The sequence below is a fragment of the Ursus americanus genome, chromosome 11 (assembly GCF_024610735.1).
Source record: "Ursus americanus isolate L20-20 chromosome 11, mUrsAme1.1.p, whole genome shotgun sequence".
NCBI classification, from domain to species: Eukaryota; Metazoa; Chordata; class Mammalia; order Carnivora; family Ursidae; genus Ursus; species Ursus americanus.
The window spans coordinates 32,614,156-32,631,427 of record NC_142137.1 but is presented as its reverse complement, the minus strand read 5'-3'; the positions used below and the strand labels follow the sequence as shown (position 1 = coordinate 32,631,427).

At 41.5% G+C, this 17,272-nt stretch overlaps 1 protein-coding gene across 2 annotated transcripts; it reads left to right on the top strand.

Moving 5' to 3' along the window:
• Nucleotides 1-7,995: 7,995 nt before the first annotated feature.
• On the top strand, nt 7,996-16,683 carry FAM162B (family with sequence similarity 162 member B). Of its 2 annotated transcripts, none has more exons than XM_045798419.2 (4): nt 7,996-8,206; nt 8,369-8,477; nt 12,033-12,141; nt 14,995-16,683. In XM_045798419.2, exons 1-4 carry the CDS (start codon nt 8,035-8,037, stop codon nt 15,091-15,093), a joined length of 489 nt encoding a protein of 162 aa, XP_045654375.1. In that variant the 5' UTR covers nt 7,996-8,034; the 3' UTR covers nt 15,094-16,683. The 2 variants fall into 2 exon arrangements, with proteins under 2 accessions (XP_045654375.1, XP_045654374.1); XM_045798418.2 differs by having other exon boundaries at nt 7,997-8,206; nt 8,366-8,477.
• Nucleotides 16,684-17,272: the final 589 nt, after the last annotated feature.

The following is a 17,272-nucleotide window of genomic DNA, read 5'->3' as shown; positions in this document are numbered from 1 at the left end:
GCAAACACACAGGGGAGAAGGCCATGTAAAGACAGAAACAGAGATTGTGAAGATATATCTATAAGGCGAGGAACACCAAGCACTGATGGCATCCGACAGAAGCTAGAAGAGGCAAGGAAGGATTCTTTCCTAGAGCCTCGATTTTGCCCACCTCGATTTTGAACTTCTAGCCTCCAGAACTCAAAGAGGAAAAATTTCTGTTGTTTTAAGGCACTCAGTCCGTGGTAATTTGTTATGGTTGCCCTTGGAAACTAATACACCACCCAAATTTCAAAGACAATTGTCCTGGTCCATTCAGGCCGCTACAACAAAAATACCATAAACTCGGTGGATTACAAACAGCAAATCATAGTTCTGGATGCTTGGAAGTTCAAGATCAAGTTGCTGGCTGAGTCCCTGTCTGGTAAGGGCCCGCTTCCTAGATGACCGTCTTTTCCCTGTAGCCCCACGCGGCAGAAAAAACAAGGGTGCTTTGTTGGACCTTTTTTACAAAAGTACCAATTCTATTCATGACGGCTTCACCCTAATGACCTAATGTCCTTCCAAAGGCCCCACCTCATAATAACGTCACCATGCGGTTAGGATTTCAAGAAATGAATCTTGGGGGACACAAACGTTCAGACCATAGCGCCAATATTAGATTTCATGGTGAAACTTTGAAAGTATTCCCATCAAATTCAGGGACAAAATCCACTATTATGCTTTCTTATAAACATTGTTCTGGAGTTCATAGCCAATGATTATAAGGAGGTATAGAAGTGGGAAAGAAACAAACTGAAATGCCTTATTTTGTAGATAATATAATTATATAAATAGAAAATTCAAGAATATATACAAACCAACTAACAGAACTCTAAGAACGTTCATCAGGATCAATGGATACAAGATCAGCATAGAAAATTCAATAGTATTTCCATATACTGGCAATAAACCCATCAGAAATTATTACTGACAAAATTTTCATTTCCCAAAGCAACAAAAACTATTAGGTACCTAGGAATGAATCAACAGAAATACAATATCGCCTTTATGGAGAAATAACTATGTTTATGAAGGATATAAAAGAAAACCCGAATAAATGGAGATTTCTTTTTTTTTTTTTAAAGATTTTATTTATTCATTTCACAGAGATAGAGACAGCCAGCGAGAGAGGGAACACAAGCAGGGGGAGCGGGAGAGGAAGAAGCAGGCTCATAGCAGAGGAGCCTGATGTGGGGCTCGATCCCGTAACGCCGGGATCACGCCCTGAGCCGAAGGCAGACGCTCAACCGCTGTGCCACCCAGGCGCCCCTAAATGGAGATTTCTAATCAAGAATTAGAAGTCTGGCTATCATAGAGATGTCAATTCTCCACAGATTAATTTCAACATATTTCCAATAAAAATCTCAACAGGATTGACAAACAGATTTTAAGTGTATGTGGAAGAACAAAGAGTTAAGATACTCTTGAAAAACAAGGGAAGGGGATCCGAAGTCGCATGGCAGTGAAGGGACAAGCAATCCAACCAATAAAACACAGAAAGGAAAACCAGATCTATGTTTTGACCACTAAAAATCAACGCAGAAATATGGGTGGCTTATTAAATAATGGCAGGAAAAATGGCTCTTCTTACTGGAAAAAATAAATTAGATCCCTAACTCCCAACATAGACAACACAATAGCTGCTAAATATCCCCACGTCTCAAAGCAAGGTCCTGGGCCATCCGTGAAGACATGAAAAAGAAATCACCCAGAAGAAGTCTGTGGTTTATAGTGGACATGTGGACACACTCAAGCACGCCCACCACGAGTGCTGCTTTTCTAAGATGAAATAAAAAATAATAACAAATCTATTTCCCATTCTCCCTTGCTGTTGCTAGGCCTCCATATGAAATTCTGGCTTAGTAGTGACAGATGTAGGGAAATAGGCAGAAGCAACATGTTCTGGGGTCACCCGTGGCAACAACAGTTGCCCAAAGGGGACAGACGCAGGGTGGCTCTGGGTCGGAGAAGGCTGAGTTGGTACCAGGCCAATTCGGTGCGTGGTTCCGAGAACAGTTGCTGGAAGCTAAGCTGCACTCCCCCAGCATTCCCACGATGCCAGGAGCTTTACACTATCCATAATAATCCTCCGGTTTAGACAAATTTGTCGCATGCAAAAGCCACAGAATCCTTACCACCTACCTTACGAATATTTAAGACGTTGGACAAGCCAGGAGAGATGGATGTGTTTAAGAGAGAAATTTTTGGAGAAAACTGTCGAAGTGCTTTTGAATCTCCCTCATGCCCAAACGTGATTGGCAGGAGGGGGGTGGAGGAGAAATTCTTTTCTCTTACTTCAATCCCAGGGAGAGAAGTTCTGGAATAAGTTCTTGGAGAACTGGACACACGTACCCCAGAGTTTGACCCATGACTAACACATTTAAAGGCAACAGGTTGTGATGAAGCCGTCTGTCCAGCAACACAGGACAGAGATGGCCCTATCAGGAGCCCGCCCTAACCCCACTGATACGCTGGTGGGCTGTGCACAGTGTCTGTCGGGAACCTACAAAAAGCCCCCTGCCCCACTGAAAAAAAAGGGTCATTTTCTGACAGCCATCAAAGAATGAAAGTTCCCACATCAGATCACACACACGAAAATCTTGTCAAGTAAGACCTTTCTTGTCCCTTTCTTCTCCTCCTGCCCCTTTCTCCTTTCCAGATTTGCGGGAGCCCTGGGGGACCTGGAGCAGGGGATGAAAGGTGGGACCAAGCAGAGGTGAAAGAGAAGCAGAAAGCAGGGAGGTGATAGATAAGAAACTGACTGCACACCCCCATCCCCATGGCAGTCTTCCAGCTTGAAACAGACCTGAGCTCAGAGAGGGAGGCCAGCTTCATTTTTTTTTTTAAGATTTTTTATTTATTTATTTGACAGAGAGAGAGACAGCCAGCGAGAGAGGGAACACAAGCAGGGGGAGTGGGAGAGGAAGAAGCAGGCTCCCAGCAAGGACCCTGATGCGGGGCTCGATCCCAGAACGCCGGGATCACGCCCTGAGCTGAAGGAAGACGCCAATGACTGAGCCACCCAGGCACCCCATGTCCAGCTTCATTTTAAATAAAGCCCAGAAGATTTATCATTACGCTAAATTCAACATTTAATTTCTAAAATGAAACCATTCCTAGATTCAGAAATTTCATTTCTGGTAAATACCCCAAGACAAAATACTACACATGCCTCCAAGGAGCTATGTCAAGAATACTCATTGCAGCATAGTTTGTAATAATAAAAATTCAAAAAACAGAAGACTACATGAAGAAATGAAGAAATCAATGAACAAAAAAAAAATAGCTGATCTTTAATCTCTATAATATTCTCATAGGTTATTCAGTTTCAACCTTAAAAAAATTTCCCTAGATTTTGGTTCTTTAACAAGACTGACCTCTTATTGGAGAGCTCCAGTAATTAAAATGATTTGTGCTAATCATTTGTACCAAATTCTGTTGTATATCTTTATTATCATGATCATAAATAATAATCATCTCCATTTGTAGATGGTGGTATCACGAGAAGTATGAAAAACAAAAAAACTTAGTCTCTGCCCTTTTAATTAGCTCCGCCTAGATATTACTATACTTCCCCCTGGAAATCAGTACTTCACACTGGAAATCAGAAATCAGTATGAGTAGCCCCAAGTAAAAAGACTAGAAAGAGAGAAAAAAAGAAAATTCTTTGATCAGTTGGGTTTTTGTTTTTGTTTTGTTTTGTTTTGTTTTTTTGGTTGTTTTTGTTTGTCTTTTTATCCCTGAATAGGCAGAGCACTCAAACAGGTCTGTTCCCAATTTCTGAGAAAACATGACCATGTAAGTCAAGACAGAGACAAACAGCTGAGAGACGCTAAGATTTGTACAAATGCAGGTGGGACAAAGTAATTATCTTACAGGAATTTGGGGTGGCATCATTCACATTATAATTATGAACACCTTTTTTAATTGTAACTAGATAAGAAAGGTATTATATTGCACATTATAATGGGTCTGACTCATTTTGCAAGACCACTTCCCTGTATGTGTCTGAGGAGGGTGGTGTGGGACGGGGAGCTGGAAAAGCACTCTTAAGTCATCCTATAATTCTGTCAATGCATGCAGATTTGAATTACATAAAGTCATTATTGCACCTCAAGGGTGAAAAGTCTGTAACAGATTTAGACTTTGGGACTGTAAAATGCTAATTTTGTCACAAGAGATTGTTACCAGGAATTTTGGAGTTCGAAAGTGACCACTGGGGGAGGACCAGAGGCTGCTCCATTTTAAAGTGATTAGGCAATTGCATACAATCTGACACATGCAAGAGTCTTGCTAGATATTGAAAGAGATGACAAAAATAACCTTTCAGCCAAAGAACGAGAGACACGGCCATTGCAGATGCCCCTTCATGGTCCTGGGCCGGTCTGCATAAACAGTACTATGTGTTTCAGATTTTCTATTTCCAGAACAAATAAAAACCATGTATTATTGAATAGTGCAGGAGCAGTTAATCCAACCTGCTTTCTTCTGAATGTATTTCACAGACTACCGTTTAGAACAATGGGACAACAAACAACCCATCCAGTCAGAGCTCAGCCACGTCCTGAGACGCACTGGTTACACACAGTGCCTAACGCACCATCCAAGCCCGAACTAACCTGTGATGTTCATTGATAGCCATTGCACGTCAGTAATGGCGCACGATACTTCTATGGGACCTACCTAGCTGGGCTTAGTGACATCTTAAATGTCTAGGGATACGACAAAGGCAGAGAACCAGACTTTGTATGTATCAAAGCAGGAGACTTTGAAAAAGTCCTCCCTGCCTCATTATGATTTTTTTTTTTTCAGGGTCATCTTTGCAGTCTGTGGATAGGGATGTGGAGTGCAGGATTAGAGAGGGAATAAGGAAGAGACTGGCCCCATGAAAGTTTTACTTGATTGCATCCATGTTTCAGAAAACTACCTCTGGAGGCTGGGCAGAGATAGGATGAGAGAAAGAATTGACTGGAGATGGGGGAAAGGCTTTGGGGGTCATTACAACGACATAGTTGAGAGAGAATGAAAGGTTGAACTACAGCCATGAAAATGGGAATTAAGAGGAATAACAAGAAGATCTGCACGTGGGAGCTCGTTCATGGTTTTTCAGAGCCCTTTCTGAGCTTCTGCTTTGCTGTAAAGCTGTGCTTGATACCTGTTAGGTAACTGGGCCGCCACGTGGACCGCTACTTAAATAAGGCTGCCCAAAGCACTGGAGACTCCAGGGAGTTGGGTCTGCAGGTAAACCGTCACCTTAGAACTTTCCCTACAGACAGACTAGTAGGGGATTGGAAAACACATTAGTCTAGGTCCCTCCCAACGCCTCTTTTGGAAGCAAGGCATTGCCTGATGAGGGAATATCATCATAGCCAGAGTGGGAGCTTCTCGGGGACAGCTCTGCAGCAGTCTTGGCCTCTCCTGCCTTAGCCCAGTGGAGAGCACACAGTAGCTCTTGGTAAGAAATAATAATAATAAAATAAAGTAAAATTTACCCATACTTTCCACTCGGTCTACATAATAGCTTTATTCAAAATGTATTCCTAGTTTTGACAGTGTATCATAAGAAGTAACTAAATTAACCCTAAGAAATGGAAACATAAGCCAGACTAGAAATGGAAACATAAACCATACTACTCAAAAACAAGCCCTGAAGAACAAAACTGAAAATAGTCTACACAAAGCAGATGAACCACGGGATTGAAAAGTAATATAATAAAGTACACAATGGGTAAACTAAAACCACCACGGACTGGTAATAAGCTCTGTAAGGGGCAGAGAGTTTCATTTGCTTACCTGCTGCAACCTCAGATCCTACAGCAGTGCCCAGCACACGGGAGGCACTCAGTAAATATTTGTTGAATGAATAAATAAGCTGTCCTGGTTTTAAAAAAGAAGAAAAAAAGGAATACAATTAGCTTTTTCTTCTATTAAAAGCTGATTTGAGGTTTTTTTTAAATTGGGTCCAATTCTAGAACTAAAGAAAACATCTCTCATGCAGCTGTATTTTTTTTTATGTAGACTACTGCCAAAGACTGATATTTAAATCCCATAAGGAATAGAGAATAGAATGCAAATTGTTCTTTTTCTCATGCTAGAAGCTCTTATTCTCTTGCTCTGTCATTCTGCAATTCTAGAGAAGCTTGAGACAGAAAATCATGTGTAGATATTTGACATTTAGTTCTTTCCAGGGAAATAAACTTACTTGGCTAGTTTAATACTCCTTGGTGAACTATTAATGACGGGCTGTTTCCCAGAGATGTTTTTCTCAGAAACATGAAGAAAAATAAAATTTTAAAAGGAAAAGAACATGTCTGAATAATGGGAGAATTTTCAAGTAGCACATTCCCGAAACAATCAAATATTATCTACAGCAACGTTCTTTGTCAAGCAGGAATTCATTCAGTTTCGTCGTGTATCACATCCTCAAATACTTCAGTCTTTTCTTACTCTAGCCCAGAGTTTTCAGCTACATCCTAAGGATATAGTGTTAAATAAAACATAACCTTTACCATCTGGGAGGTCACAGCCTCCTACAATTCGCTCCTGGAGATTTCACAAGTTAAAATGCCCTTGTGTTTTGGGACTAGCGAAACAAAAGATGTGAAGGGAAGAAATAAAAGATGTGAAGGGAAAAAACGATAACATCTTTTGAAATGTTATTAGGCACAGTTAGAGGGGTAACCGTAGCTATGCTTTCTAAATAGCTTCCACTCCACCCCTGCTTACTTTTTTTTTTATCCTGCTTTTTGTTTCTTCATCTACTAAAATGCACTTGACATTGTTCAGGGCTCTACCCCCAGCTCTGAGAAGTAGCAGGCAGATAGTACGGTTTTTGTAGTCATTGCATGAATGAACTTGAGAGGTAGGAATTCTTTGACAAATGAGACCAAGACCGATAGCATAAATGATTTGTTCATGACTGTGAGCCTCTTGAGTCATAAATCAGGTGTTTCAACCTTTGTATGAGCGCAAGGCCCGTGTTCTTTCTACAACCACTCCTTTAAATGGGATTTCTGTACGGAGGCATGAATCTCTTCATTTGTTAAGCATTGTTATGTGAAAGACACTTGGACATACAAGGATCTTGCCTTCATGAGCCTGTCAGTCTGGTTAGGAAGAAAAGAAATATCTGGAGATCCAACTACAAGGGTAAGGCTGCGTCTGGCTCTGGAAGGAACCTCAGAGACAGTAACAGGAGGAGGGTGAGCTGGGCCTGGTGCTGGATCCTGAAGAGCGCGCTTCCCTGGCTGGGGACTGTTGCCCCTGGAATGCGAGCAAGCAGAACAAGTCAAGTCTTTCAGAGTAGACAGCTTTCCTACAAGCCCTTTCCCTGAGTTTCCATTTAGGTGCCAGAAAGTAGCACGTTCCCCGCACCCCTTTCTTGTAGAGGGAAAATGGTGGAAGGTAGAAGAAAGGCTCGTTTTGAAGAACGTTTGGAGAGTTTGTGGTCTTAGGAAGAAATGAAGAGATGGAGAAAAAGAAATGGCAGCCACTGAGTTGTTTCACCCAGGACAGAGAGAAAGTAGGGGAGTGGAGGGGGGAATTCTCTCTTCGTGGGGAATTCAGAAGTTTGTTGCATGTCCTCACACTTCCTTGGAAAACATCTGGCGTGTCCCGCCCTTGAAGGACTGTGGGTTCTTTCTGCAGGAGAGGGTTTAGATTTATTCTCTGGACACCAAACAGTGGGACCAAAGGGTGAAAGCCTGACGGAAAAGCGTTTCTTCTGGACATAAGGAAATGCCTTTTTAAAAGCAGCTGCAGGGAGCGGTCTCAGGAGGGGGGGGGTGAATCTGCTCCGAGAGTGTTCCAGCAGAGGCAGGTCGCCCCCCGGGCCCCCAGGGTCGTGGCACTCAGGTCCAGGGTCTCGGGCCGGGGGCGGGGGCCGGGAGCGAGTGTGAACGTGTCCGAGGCTCCAGCTGCGCGTCCGGGCTCCGCGGGGAGGGGCGCGGGGCGGGGCGGGCGAGCCCGAGCAGTGCTCCGCCGGCGGCTGGGAGCGCGGGAACAGCACGCAGCATGCTCGCGGCTGTCGGGGGCCTCCTGCGCCTCCGCCTAGGGCGCAGCTTCCGCTGGGCCCCGGGAGCGCGCGGAGAAGCGGCGCCACGGCGCATCGCGCCTCTGCGGCCTCGGGGTGTGACCCGCTACTGCAGCGGCCGGGCCCCCAGCGGCTCTGAGCCCCAGGGTCCAGGTGAGCCAGGGCTGGGAAAGACCTGGGAGGGAGGGGGCGCGGACCGCCGCGCGAGGACCCGGGGCTGGGGTGAGGGAGGGAGCTGGAGGCGTGAGTGCGCTCTGAGCCACTGGGTCGACGGTCAGTCGGTTCCTCCGTCGACCCCTGTCGATTTTGCAGCAGGAAAGGTCCACCGGGTCCCTGCCGAGCACAAGCCTTCGCAATTCGATAAGAAAATCCTGCTGTGGACCGGGCGTTTCAAAGCGATGGAGGACATCCCGCCTCGGATCCCGTAAGTGTGGCCTGCGCGGCGGCCGGGTTTCGTGCGCGTGGAGGGGTGCCGGGTCCATGCACCTCCCGACCTGGGCGCGCCCTGGAAAGAAGGCGCCGCGGGGCTTCACAAAACCTACCACCTTAAGGAGTGTGCTTCTCCAGGAGCCCCCTAGTGAGGTTAAATGTCAGACGCCTTGGCTGGACAGGGGGCACCTAAGCTTACAAGGAGATTGTTGAAGTTGGGTGAAAAGCCAGAAGTTCAGTGGGCACTTCCACCCTCGCCCAGATACCCGCCCCAGGGAGCTCGGAGCCGCAAGGCGGAGGGGCGCTTAGGCCACATGGAAGGCACGGTCCGTGCGTGCACCCCGGGTGTCTGCGGGGTCCCCAGGGAGGGAGAGGGGCTCTGCGCGGGGAGCAGCTCCCTGCTGCACCCAGCGAAGGCCCGGGGCTCCTGGGAGGACTAAAGAGCCTCTGGGAGGAAGCCGCATCCGCGAGACCTCCTATTCTGGGGCAGGAGAAGCCTGGTGTCCCTGGTTCTGCACCCCGCCGAGCGCTGGGTCTACTCGGGCTAGGACCTTCTTCAGGGCGTCAGCATCGCTGGCCTCTTCACCAACCCAAAACCAAGAGAGAGGGTCTCTTAAATGATAAAACTCAAACTGTCAACTTCATCCCAAGGGTAAATTTAACCTGTAAAAACCATCTTTCTACAGTTTCAGTTTGTTCAAGCCCAAAATACTTCCCAGCAGTTTTTACAAGGGAGTGGATTTAAAAGGGGGAATGAAGGAAACTAAGAATAAAACCAATCTACTATTTTTTAAAGCTGATCTTTAAAAAAAAGAATAAGGAGACTAGAACCTTAATATCAAATAAGGATTTCAGATGTCCTGTAAATAATTTTTATACAATGTAATCAGTGCCTAGCAGAATGAATAATGGAAACTAGGCCTACATCTTGTTCTGCACACATTACCTACACTTTTTAAAATTTAAATTTAAATTCACATTTGTTAATTGAAGTATAGTTGACATACAATGTTACATTAGTTTCAGGTGTAGTTGTCTACACTTTTATTACTTTGTAATTTACTGGTTACCAAAAGCATATCCAAAAAATGAAAAAAAATGTGATGGGAAATGTTCACTCAATAATGAATTCTCAAACATTTTTATCCCTTTCGTGGATCAAATTATTTAATGAGGAATGGACACGGAATTTGAAATAACACAGAATTTGAAATCAGTATTCAGCATTTATTCAACCACAGAGACATTTTTTAATGTTATAAAACAAATATTGTTTTCCTTGAGATCTGTAGACTCTGAACTACAGACTTAGCCCAAAGCAGAAATTATCCTCAGAAAAGCTGAAACACCATCCTTAATTTTTTGGAATTTTGAGTTCTAGTGCTCCAACAGAGTAATCAATGTTTCAATCATAAATAAAAATAAATAAACTGATCACTTAAAAAAAAGAATGTGAAGAACCCGCAGTATTGTAAATTAATTCTTGTCAAGTGATAGTAGACCCAGTATTGCATTAATATGTGTGAGCTCTATGTGTGAGGAGACCCATTTTATAGAAATAATTTAATTTCCTCGGGATCACAGTCAAAAGAAGTGTTATAAACAGGAGAATTTCCAATAAGATGTCTAAGAAAGGAATTGTAGTTTGGCATTGGAAACTAAAGTATTTGAATATTTTTCATTTTGCTGTTTTCTATAATTTTTTAAAGCATTGCTGTTGAAGAGGGATATACCTCCCAAACTAAGTGTTAGACTTACAACGTGAAAAGCTTTCAGTTTGTATGCTCTTAATGGACATGTAATTAACAAGTGACCTATAATTTTTGTATCATACACTAATGATATTTAATAAGAACTGTGCTTTTTCTTGTTTTTTCAGTGCAAACCTAATTTGATATGGCAGATCAAAGCCAGATGGATGGGCAAAAAAAGATCATATCTTCTAGGCTCCATCTGGAACAAAATTCAGCAACAAATATAATCTAATAATGTCTTCGTGTTCACCTGTTTGCAACCAACATCTTAAAACGTACATTAACCTGTCTCAAATCTAAGGAAAACAGGCTAGATATTGGTTTGCTGTGCTCTTTAAACTGGTGGAAAAGTTAAAGAAAAAGTTTCTCATTTTTAAGAGAAATTGCAACTTGTCTTTCTAAAAATTTTTTTCAATGTAATTACATTCTATTTAAACTTGACATTAGATAACAAAGAATACTGCTGCATACATTCCCAAGAATCATTCCTTAATCATGTGTATCTATAAACTGCCACTTCATATTATTGCAAATCATTAAAGTTTATTTCAGTATAAAAAGCCCACAGACACAATTTGTAACCCTGCTTTGTTAAGTTGCATTGCTAAAATCTTAAACAACTTGCCTGTAACTTTATATTAATAAATAAGTCTCCCCAGTATTCTAACAAGTATATAAAATTTCAGAATAATAAGAAAACGAAGGTGACTTTGTCATTTTCTTCCACAAATCATCGTAATTTTGATCACTTCTTTTGAAAACTTCATGCAAAAGCCAGAGGACACACCTTTTCTCTAACAGTGGTCCTCGCAGAATGTGTAATGGTCTCTCTAATCAAGATAGGATGGGAGGAAGCAAGAAGGGATTGGGAGCCCAGTGAGAAAACAAAATGAGGAAAACAAACTTTAAAAAACAATCTATTTAAAACTGAGAAGGAGGGGCGCCTGGGTGGCTCAGTCGTTAAGCGTCTGCCTTTGGCTCAGGGCGTGATCCCGGGCGTTCTGGGATCGAGCCCCACATCAGGCTCCTCCGCTGGGAGCCTGCTTCTCCCTCTGCCTGCCGCTCCCCCTGCTTGTGTTCCCTCTCTCGCTGGCTGTCTCTATCTCTCTCTCTCTGTCAAATAAATAAATAAAATCTTAAAAATAAAATAAAATAAAATAAAACTGAAAAGGAGGGGTGCCTGGGTGGCTCAGTGGGTTAAGGGCCCAGCTCTTGGTTTTGGCTCGGGTTATGATCTCAGGGTCAGGAGATAGAGCCCTGCCTCGGGCTCTAGGCTCAGCCCGGAATCCACTTGAGATTCTCTCTCACTCTCCTTCCGCCCCTCCCACCTGCCCCCATGCTCTCTCACTCTGTCTTTCTCAAAATAAATAAATAAATAAATAAATAAATAAATAAATAAAACCATAAAAAAAAGACTAAACTAAAAATGAAGCTCACTTATAACAGAGGGGCCAAATGAACACAAGTCATAGACGTACATAGACTTACACGCTTACCTTTACCCTGATCTGTGACCAAAAAATGACGGAGAGTCAGGCCATAATTTCTAGTAGTTATATTTTGAGCAACTAGAAACTATACTACACTGTGGTTTCATGGTGACTAACATTAATTAAGACCTAAATACACCTGTTAATTTGAAATTGGGAACATAATGGGCTAGCCTTTGGATGTCCTCCACAGTTGACTTCAGGGAAATTTGGGGAATATTTACATAAGAAATGATTGTCCATCATGCCAGTGAGAAAAAACCAGATTGTTTCAATATAATTAACAGAATACACATCTTGGTTTAGGCCAGAAATGATAGATGCTGCAAGAAACAAGGCTCGAGTGAAAGCTTGTTACATAATGATTGGACTCACCATTATCGCCTGTTTTGCAGTGATAGCATCAGCCAAAAGGGTGAGTATCTCTTCAAAATAAAGCCGGACTGGTGAATTTTAAGAAATATCATGAGCTTTGGTCTCAATTTGGGGATTATCACTGTGTTTTCAGTGTAAGCGCAATTTCGTCTTAGACTACCTTGAGCCACCCATAAATATCTATCCTCCTGGAAACAATTTCTTTCATGAAAATCTGAGTCCACAAATGCAAACTACATGGGCAGACAGGAGGAACAAAAGTTTGTTTCCATTTATAAGATAAAAACAAAAACAGGACAGTTCATAGCCTTGTTAAAATCTGTGCAAGTTTGCTGTGTGAAAATTACCCAGACTAGATCATTCCTTAGGTCATGAATTCAATCATAGCTATCGCACAGAATCACGACATCCTCAGAAATGACAAACATTGGAGGTGCTCCAGGACAACTTGTTTGTCCATATCCCATATGTGAGCCCTTTCCTTGCCATCCCCAGTATTCTAGAGAGAAATTAAGAGCTGATTACTCTAATTGTGTTTCTTCCTCCCCAAATCCTTTCACCTGCTGATCACGTTTTACCATGAGAAGCAACCCCACAAATATTGGGAGACATCTAACGATGTACATCCCCACGAGTCTTCTCCACTCTTAATTTCCTATCCCTTACAGCTTCCCTCTATTCTGAGTTCTCCTCTGAACACACTACGGTTTAGCCGTGTCCCTCGTCACGGTGGCATTCGCGGCCGAAGCCATTAGAGCCTGACGGTAACTTCCTTGTTCGTGAACTGCATTCTAGTAGCACAGCCAGAGCTGGAACTAAGTTTTGGCCGCCGCACCACACAGAAGAGTTTGCGTGGATCCATACATCTTCACTCTCTGGGCGTGTGTAGCCAATTACCATTCTCCCTCGTCCTGTGATTCTGCCCTGGGTTACTGTTCAGAGCTTTGAGAGTATTTGAGCCAAGTAATTCACATAGGAACTGAGGCTGTAAGCTTACTGATGTCATGTACATATCCATTCATTTCTATTAGCGTGGCAGACAACGTGTGCTTTGATATAATTCTCACCAAAGGGGAAATTTCTTAAATCTTTCTTAAATACTCGAACATAGAAATAAAGAAATTTGGTCATCTCTTGTCTATAACCCACTGTAGATAAAATGACTGTCCACCAACGTGATGATTCTCTGGCTCCTAAATGACAGACTGGAGCCTGATACTGTCTGGACCCTCCTTGTTTTATAACATCTACTCTTTGTTCATTACGCTCCATCTACATTAGTTCTTTTCTATTTTTTAGTACACTAAACTCTTTCTCCTCACTAGGCTTTCCTTCCCTCCCCTGGCCTTGCCATACCTGGCTTATTCTCATTCCCGTCAGAGACCTTCCCGGACCACGCCCTTAAAATGGCCTTGTCCAGGTGCTCACTATTTTATCATCTTCCCAGTTGCTCATGAGTAAGCCATTATACATCAGCAATCCTGTTGACTCCACTTTAAAATATACCTACCGTTGGACCACTCCTCACCATCTCTCCTGTTATCACCCTGGTTTGAGATAACCAACATCTGTTGCCTAATTGATTGCGGTATCTTCTAAAGGGTCTCACAGCTGTCCCTCTTGCCTGTCTCCAATTCTTTTGTTTTAAATAATTAACGCATATACTTTGAGATTGTGATAGATGGAGGTGGAGAAAAGGTTAGCCAATTTGAGATCTATTGGGGGAGGTAGAAAGGATAGAACTTTCTGATAAATTTAGTGTGGGAAGAGGAAAGAAAATGGAACCAAAAAGCCTGGGTTTTTTACTTCAGCAACTAGGTGGATGGTGCCACCATTTGTGGAGATGTGTAAAAGCGGGGAGAGAACTGGTAGGCACGACAGGCAAAATGCACTATGTCCTGTACCGTGGATATATTAAATGTGATGGGTGGATTAGGCATTCGTCAATATCTATTAAATTTTTTTTATTCTCCTAAGGACTTCGTACACTCTTCAGTCTGAAGACCTATATATACCTTTCTTCACTTCTGAAAAAGTCTAAGCTGTCATAACTTCAAATATGGCCACTTCACCCATTCTCTATTCTTTCCACCTATTATACATGTATGTTGGAACTTCTAATTCTATTCTCCATGTCTCTTAACTTTTTTTTTCTATCTTTTGTACCTGTCTCTCTGTCCGGCACTTAGATTGTTCCCTCAGATCTATACTCTAGCTGGAGTGTTTACTTCCTCATTATGATGCTGATGATCTCTTCTTCTCAGAGGTGATTCTCCTCACCCCACCTCCAGACAAATGCCTCGTTTCCTTGCCAGTTCCTTGGGCTAGTAAGAGGAATTTTAGTCATTTCAGTGGAGTACGTGATACTTCCAATTCCAGATCCAAACTCTGGACTCACTTTTTGGTGTAGAGATGAAACTCCCAGCTCACAGCTGTTAAAACCAATATTTTTCCCTAACGCCCCCTGCCTGAAACCATTCCTTCCTATCCTGGCTTCAGTCCTTCTTATTCCCCACCAGTTCATGCCTTTTGAGTTCTTTCCATTTCTGATACCTGAGGATTTCCCTTTCTTGATTTTTAGCATAACTATTGCAAATATTTTTGTCATTTTTTATCCAAAAAATATGTCTTTGTGTGCCAAGAAAGCCAGGGCAGATTTCTGATGTCAGTTGTCCTATTGACTAGAAGTCTCACAGCTTAAATAATTTCTTTGCTATACCAAAGGATCATTTTTCTTGGATACTGTTTGTGACAGATGTTTTAAGCGACTTTTCTCCTTTTCACAGAGTATCTCCTATGTATGTCTATCTGAAACACGAATCCTTTCCAGAGAGTCACAATGCTTTGTTTTGTTTTTTGTTCTGTTTTGGTTTTTTATTTTTTTATTTTTCAGGCTGCAGAACGACATGAATCCTTAACAAGTTGGAACCTGGCAAAGAAAGCTAAGTGGCGTGAAGAAGCTGCATTGGCTGCACAGGCTAAGGCTAAATGAAATTCTGAGTGACACAGTGTTAACCAGAGGATCATTACTATTATCAAAAACAATAAAAGATAGGTAAAATAGAATATTTAACAAAATAATTGCCATGGTTTTATTTGGTAAAGAGAAGCACAAAGTCTTTTTATTTTTACTTTTTAGTAAAATTTTACCAAAGCTTGATAAATATTTACATAGTGAACCCATGGGCATAACCACCTCCCAGGTCAAGATGCAGAACACCAGTAATACCTCAGAAACCTCCTTTCTGCCTTCTGTCATTCATTACCCTCCAAAGGTAATCATTGCTGTGCGTTTTATCACCAGAGGTTAGTTTTGCTTGTTTTTGAACTTCATGTAACTAGAATGACACAATATGCACTTGCGAGGGTGGATTCTTACCCACAAATTTTGTGTAGCATGAGTTTATTCATTTTGATTTTGTTGTAGCATCCCATTGTATGAATACGAGGCAGTTTATCTGGATATTTGGTCCAGTTTTTGGCCAAGACAGATAATGCTAAAATGAGCACTCTGTGTATATCATTCAGTAAGCGTTCTTTAAAATCTAAACTAATTTTCAACGAAAGTGCCGCTGTATTTGGGTAGGACTTCACTGATTGAGAGGAATGTAAAACTATCAGCTTTAGATTTTGTTAAGTTAAATATATATGTTAAGGTTCCTAGGGTAACAGGAAAATATGAACTCTCAAACAAGTAGAGATTTTTTAAAAAATAGATGACTGACTTTAGTCCAAAGGCAAAAAAGGGGGAAGAGAAAGAAAAAGAGAATAGAAAAAAGAGAAACAGGACAAAATAACATGGTCAAAATGAATCCAGATATATTGATAGTCAGAATAAATGAAACAAACTCTGGTAAATGAAGACAAAGATACTCAGAATGTATTAAAAACAGTAATATGCTATATACAACGGACACTGATGAAACAACAGAATGCTGCGTAGACGGTTACGAGAGTTCAGATATAGAATATAAAAAATGGGAATTTTGTCAATAGAGAAATGAAACTGAGCTTCAGTACATTAACTTTGCTAAAGCTGGTTGATTCATCAGTGGAGAATGAAACCACACATCAACCAGTTATTTTATCTTTTAAGGCAGAATTGCCATATGGCCAATTAGGCTGTAAAAAGGTTTGAAGGGAAAATGCTTATGGCAAAGATGTTTACGGAAAACTTACCTAGGACAGAGATTGGGAGCAGGACTTCTGTTGTGAGTTCTCTTTTGTTTTAGTTACGTCATTTTATTAACCAATCTGTTCCCCGTCACCTATTTTAACATTAGTAATCCTAGACCAAAGGTTTGGTACTCTTTCATTCTGTCTCCTGACTGCTTCTTCGGATGCTGGCCATTCGCTAGTGCACTGCTACAGAAGATCTCTCCGTGAAGACCTATGACTGAACCTTCAATCTGATCCCATGTTCATCTTGGCAAAATAAGGCTGCTGTGTCTTCAGCTTTCAGCAGGAAAATCCATTGTTCCCACCATAACTGAAAAGAAAACATTTCCAGTTAGGTTTCAACTAGTTTGTTTTATTCAAATTCAGTCATCACATAAACTGAAAATAAAATTAATAGTAACTATTGTCCTGTTTCCTTAACACATAAATATACAAATTCTCATTTGAACTTGGAAAGTATTATACTAATCCTAAATGTGTATGCACAAAGTAATGTGGCATCTAAATATATAAAAACTGGTCAGAACTAGAAGGAAAAAATGGACAGGCCCATCATTATCTTGGGAAATGAACACATCTCCCTTAGAAACGGACAACTGCACTGACTAGTAAATATGTAAAAGATGTGAATCAATTAATAATACACACTCTTTTTTAGCATACATGGAATGTTCACTAAAACAGCACATCCTAAACCATAAAGCACATTTCATCAACTTTCAAACTACATGCAATCATATCACAACTTAGAAATTAATGACATAATGTTTTTATTCACTTATTTATTGTCATAAGGTTTTTAAAGTTTGAAGATTTAAAAACATCTCTAAATGACTGATAGGTCAAAGAATGAATCATAATAGAAATTTTAAAATGCTTAGAGCTGAATATTAAGAAAAAGCTATATCAAAGCTTGTGGAATGCAGCTAAAGTGGTAATTCAAAGTAAATTGTTAGCCTAAATATGCTTTTCTTAGAAAAGAAAGGTTTATA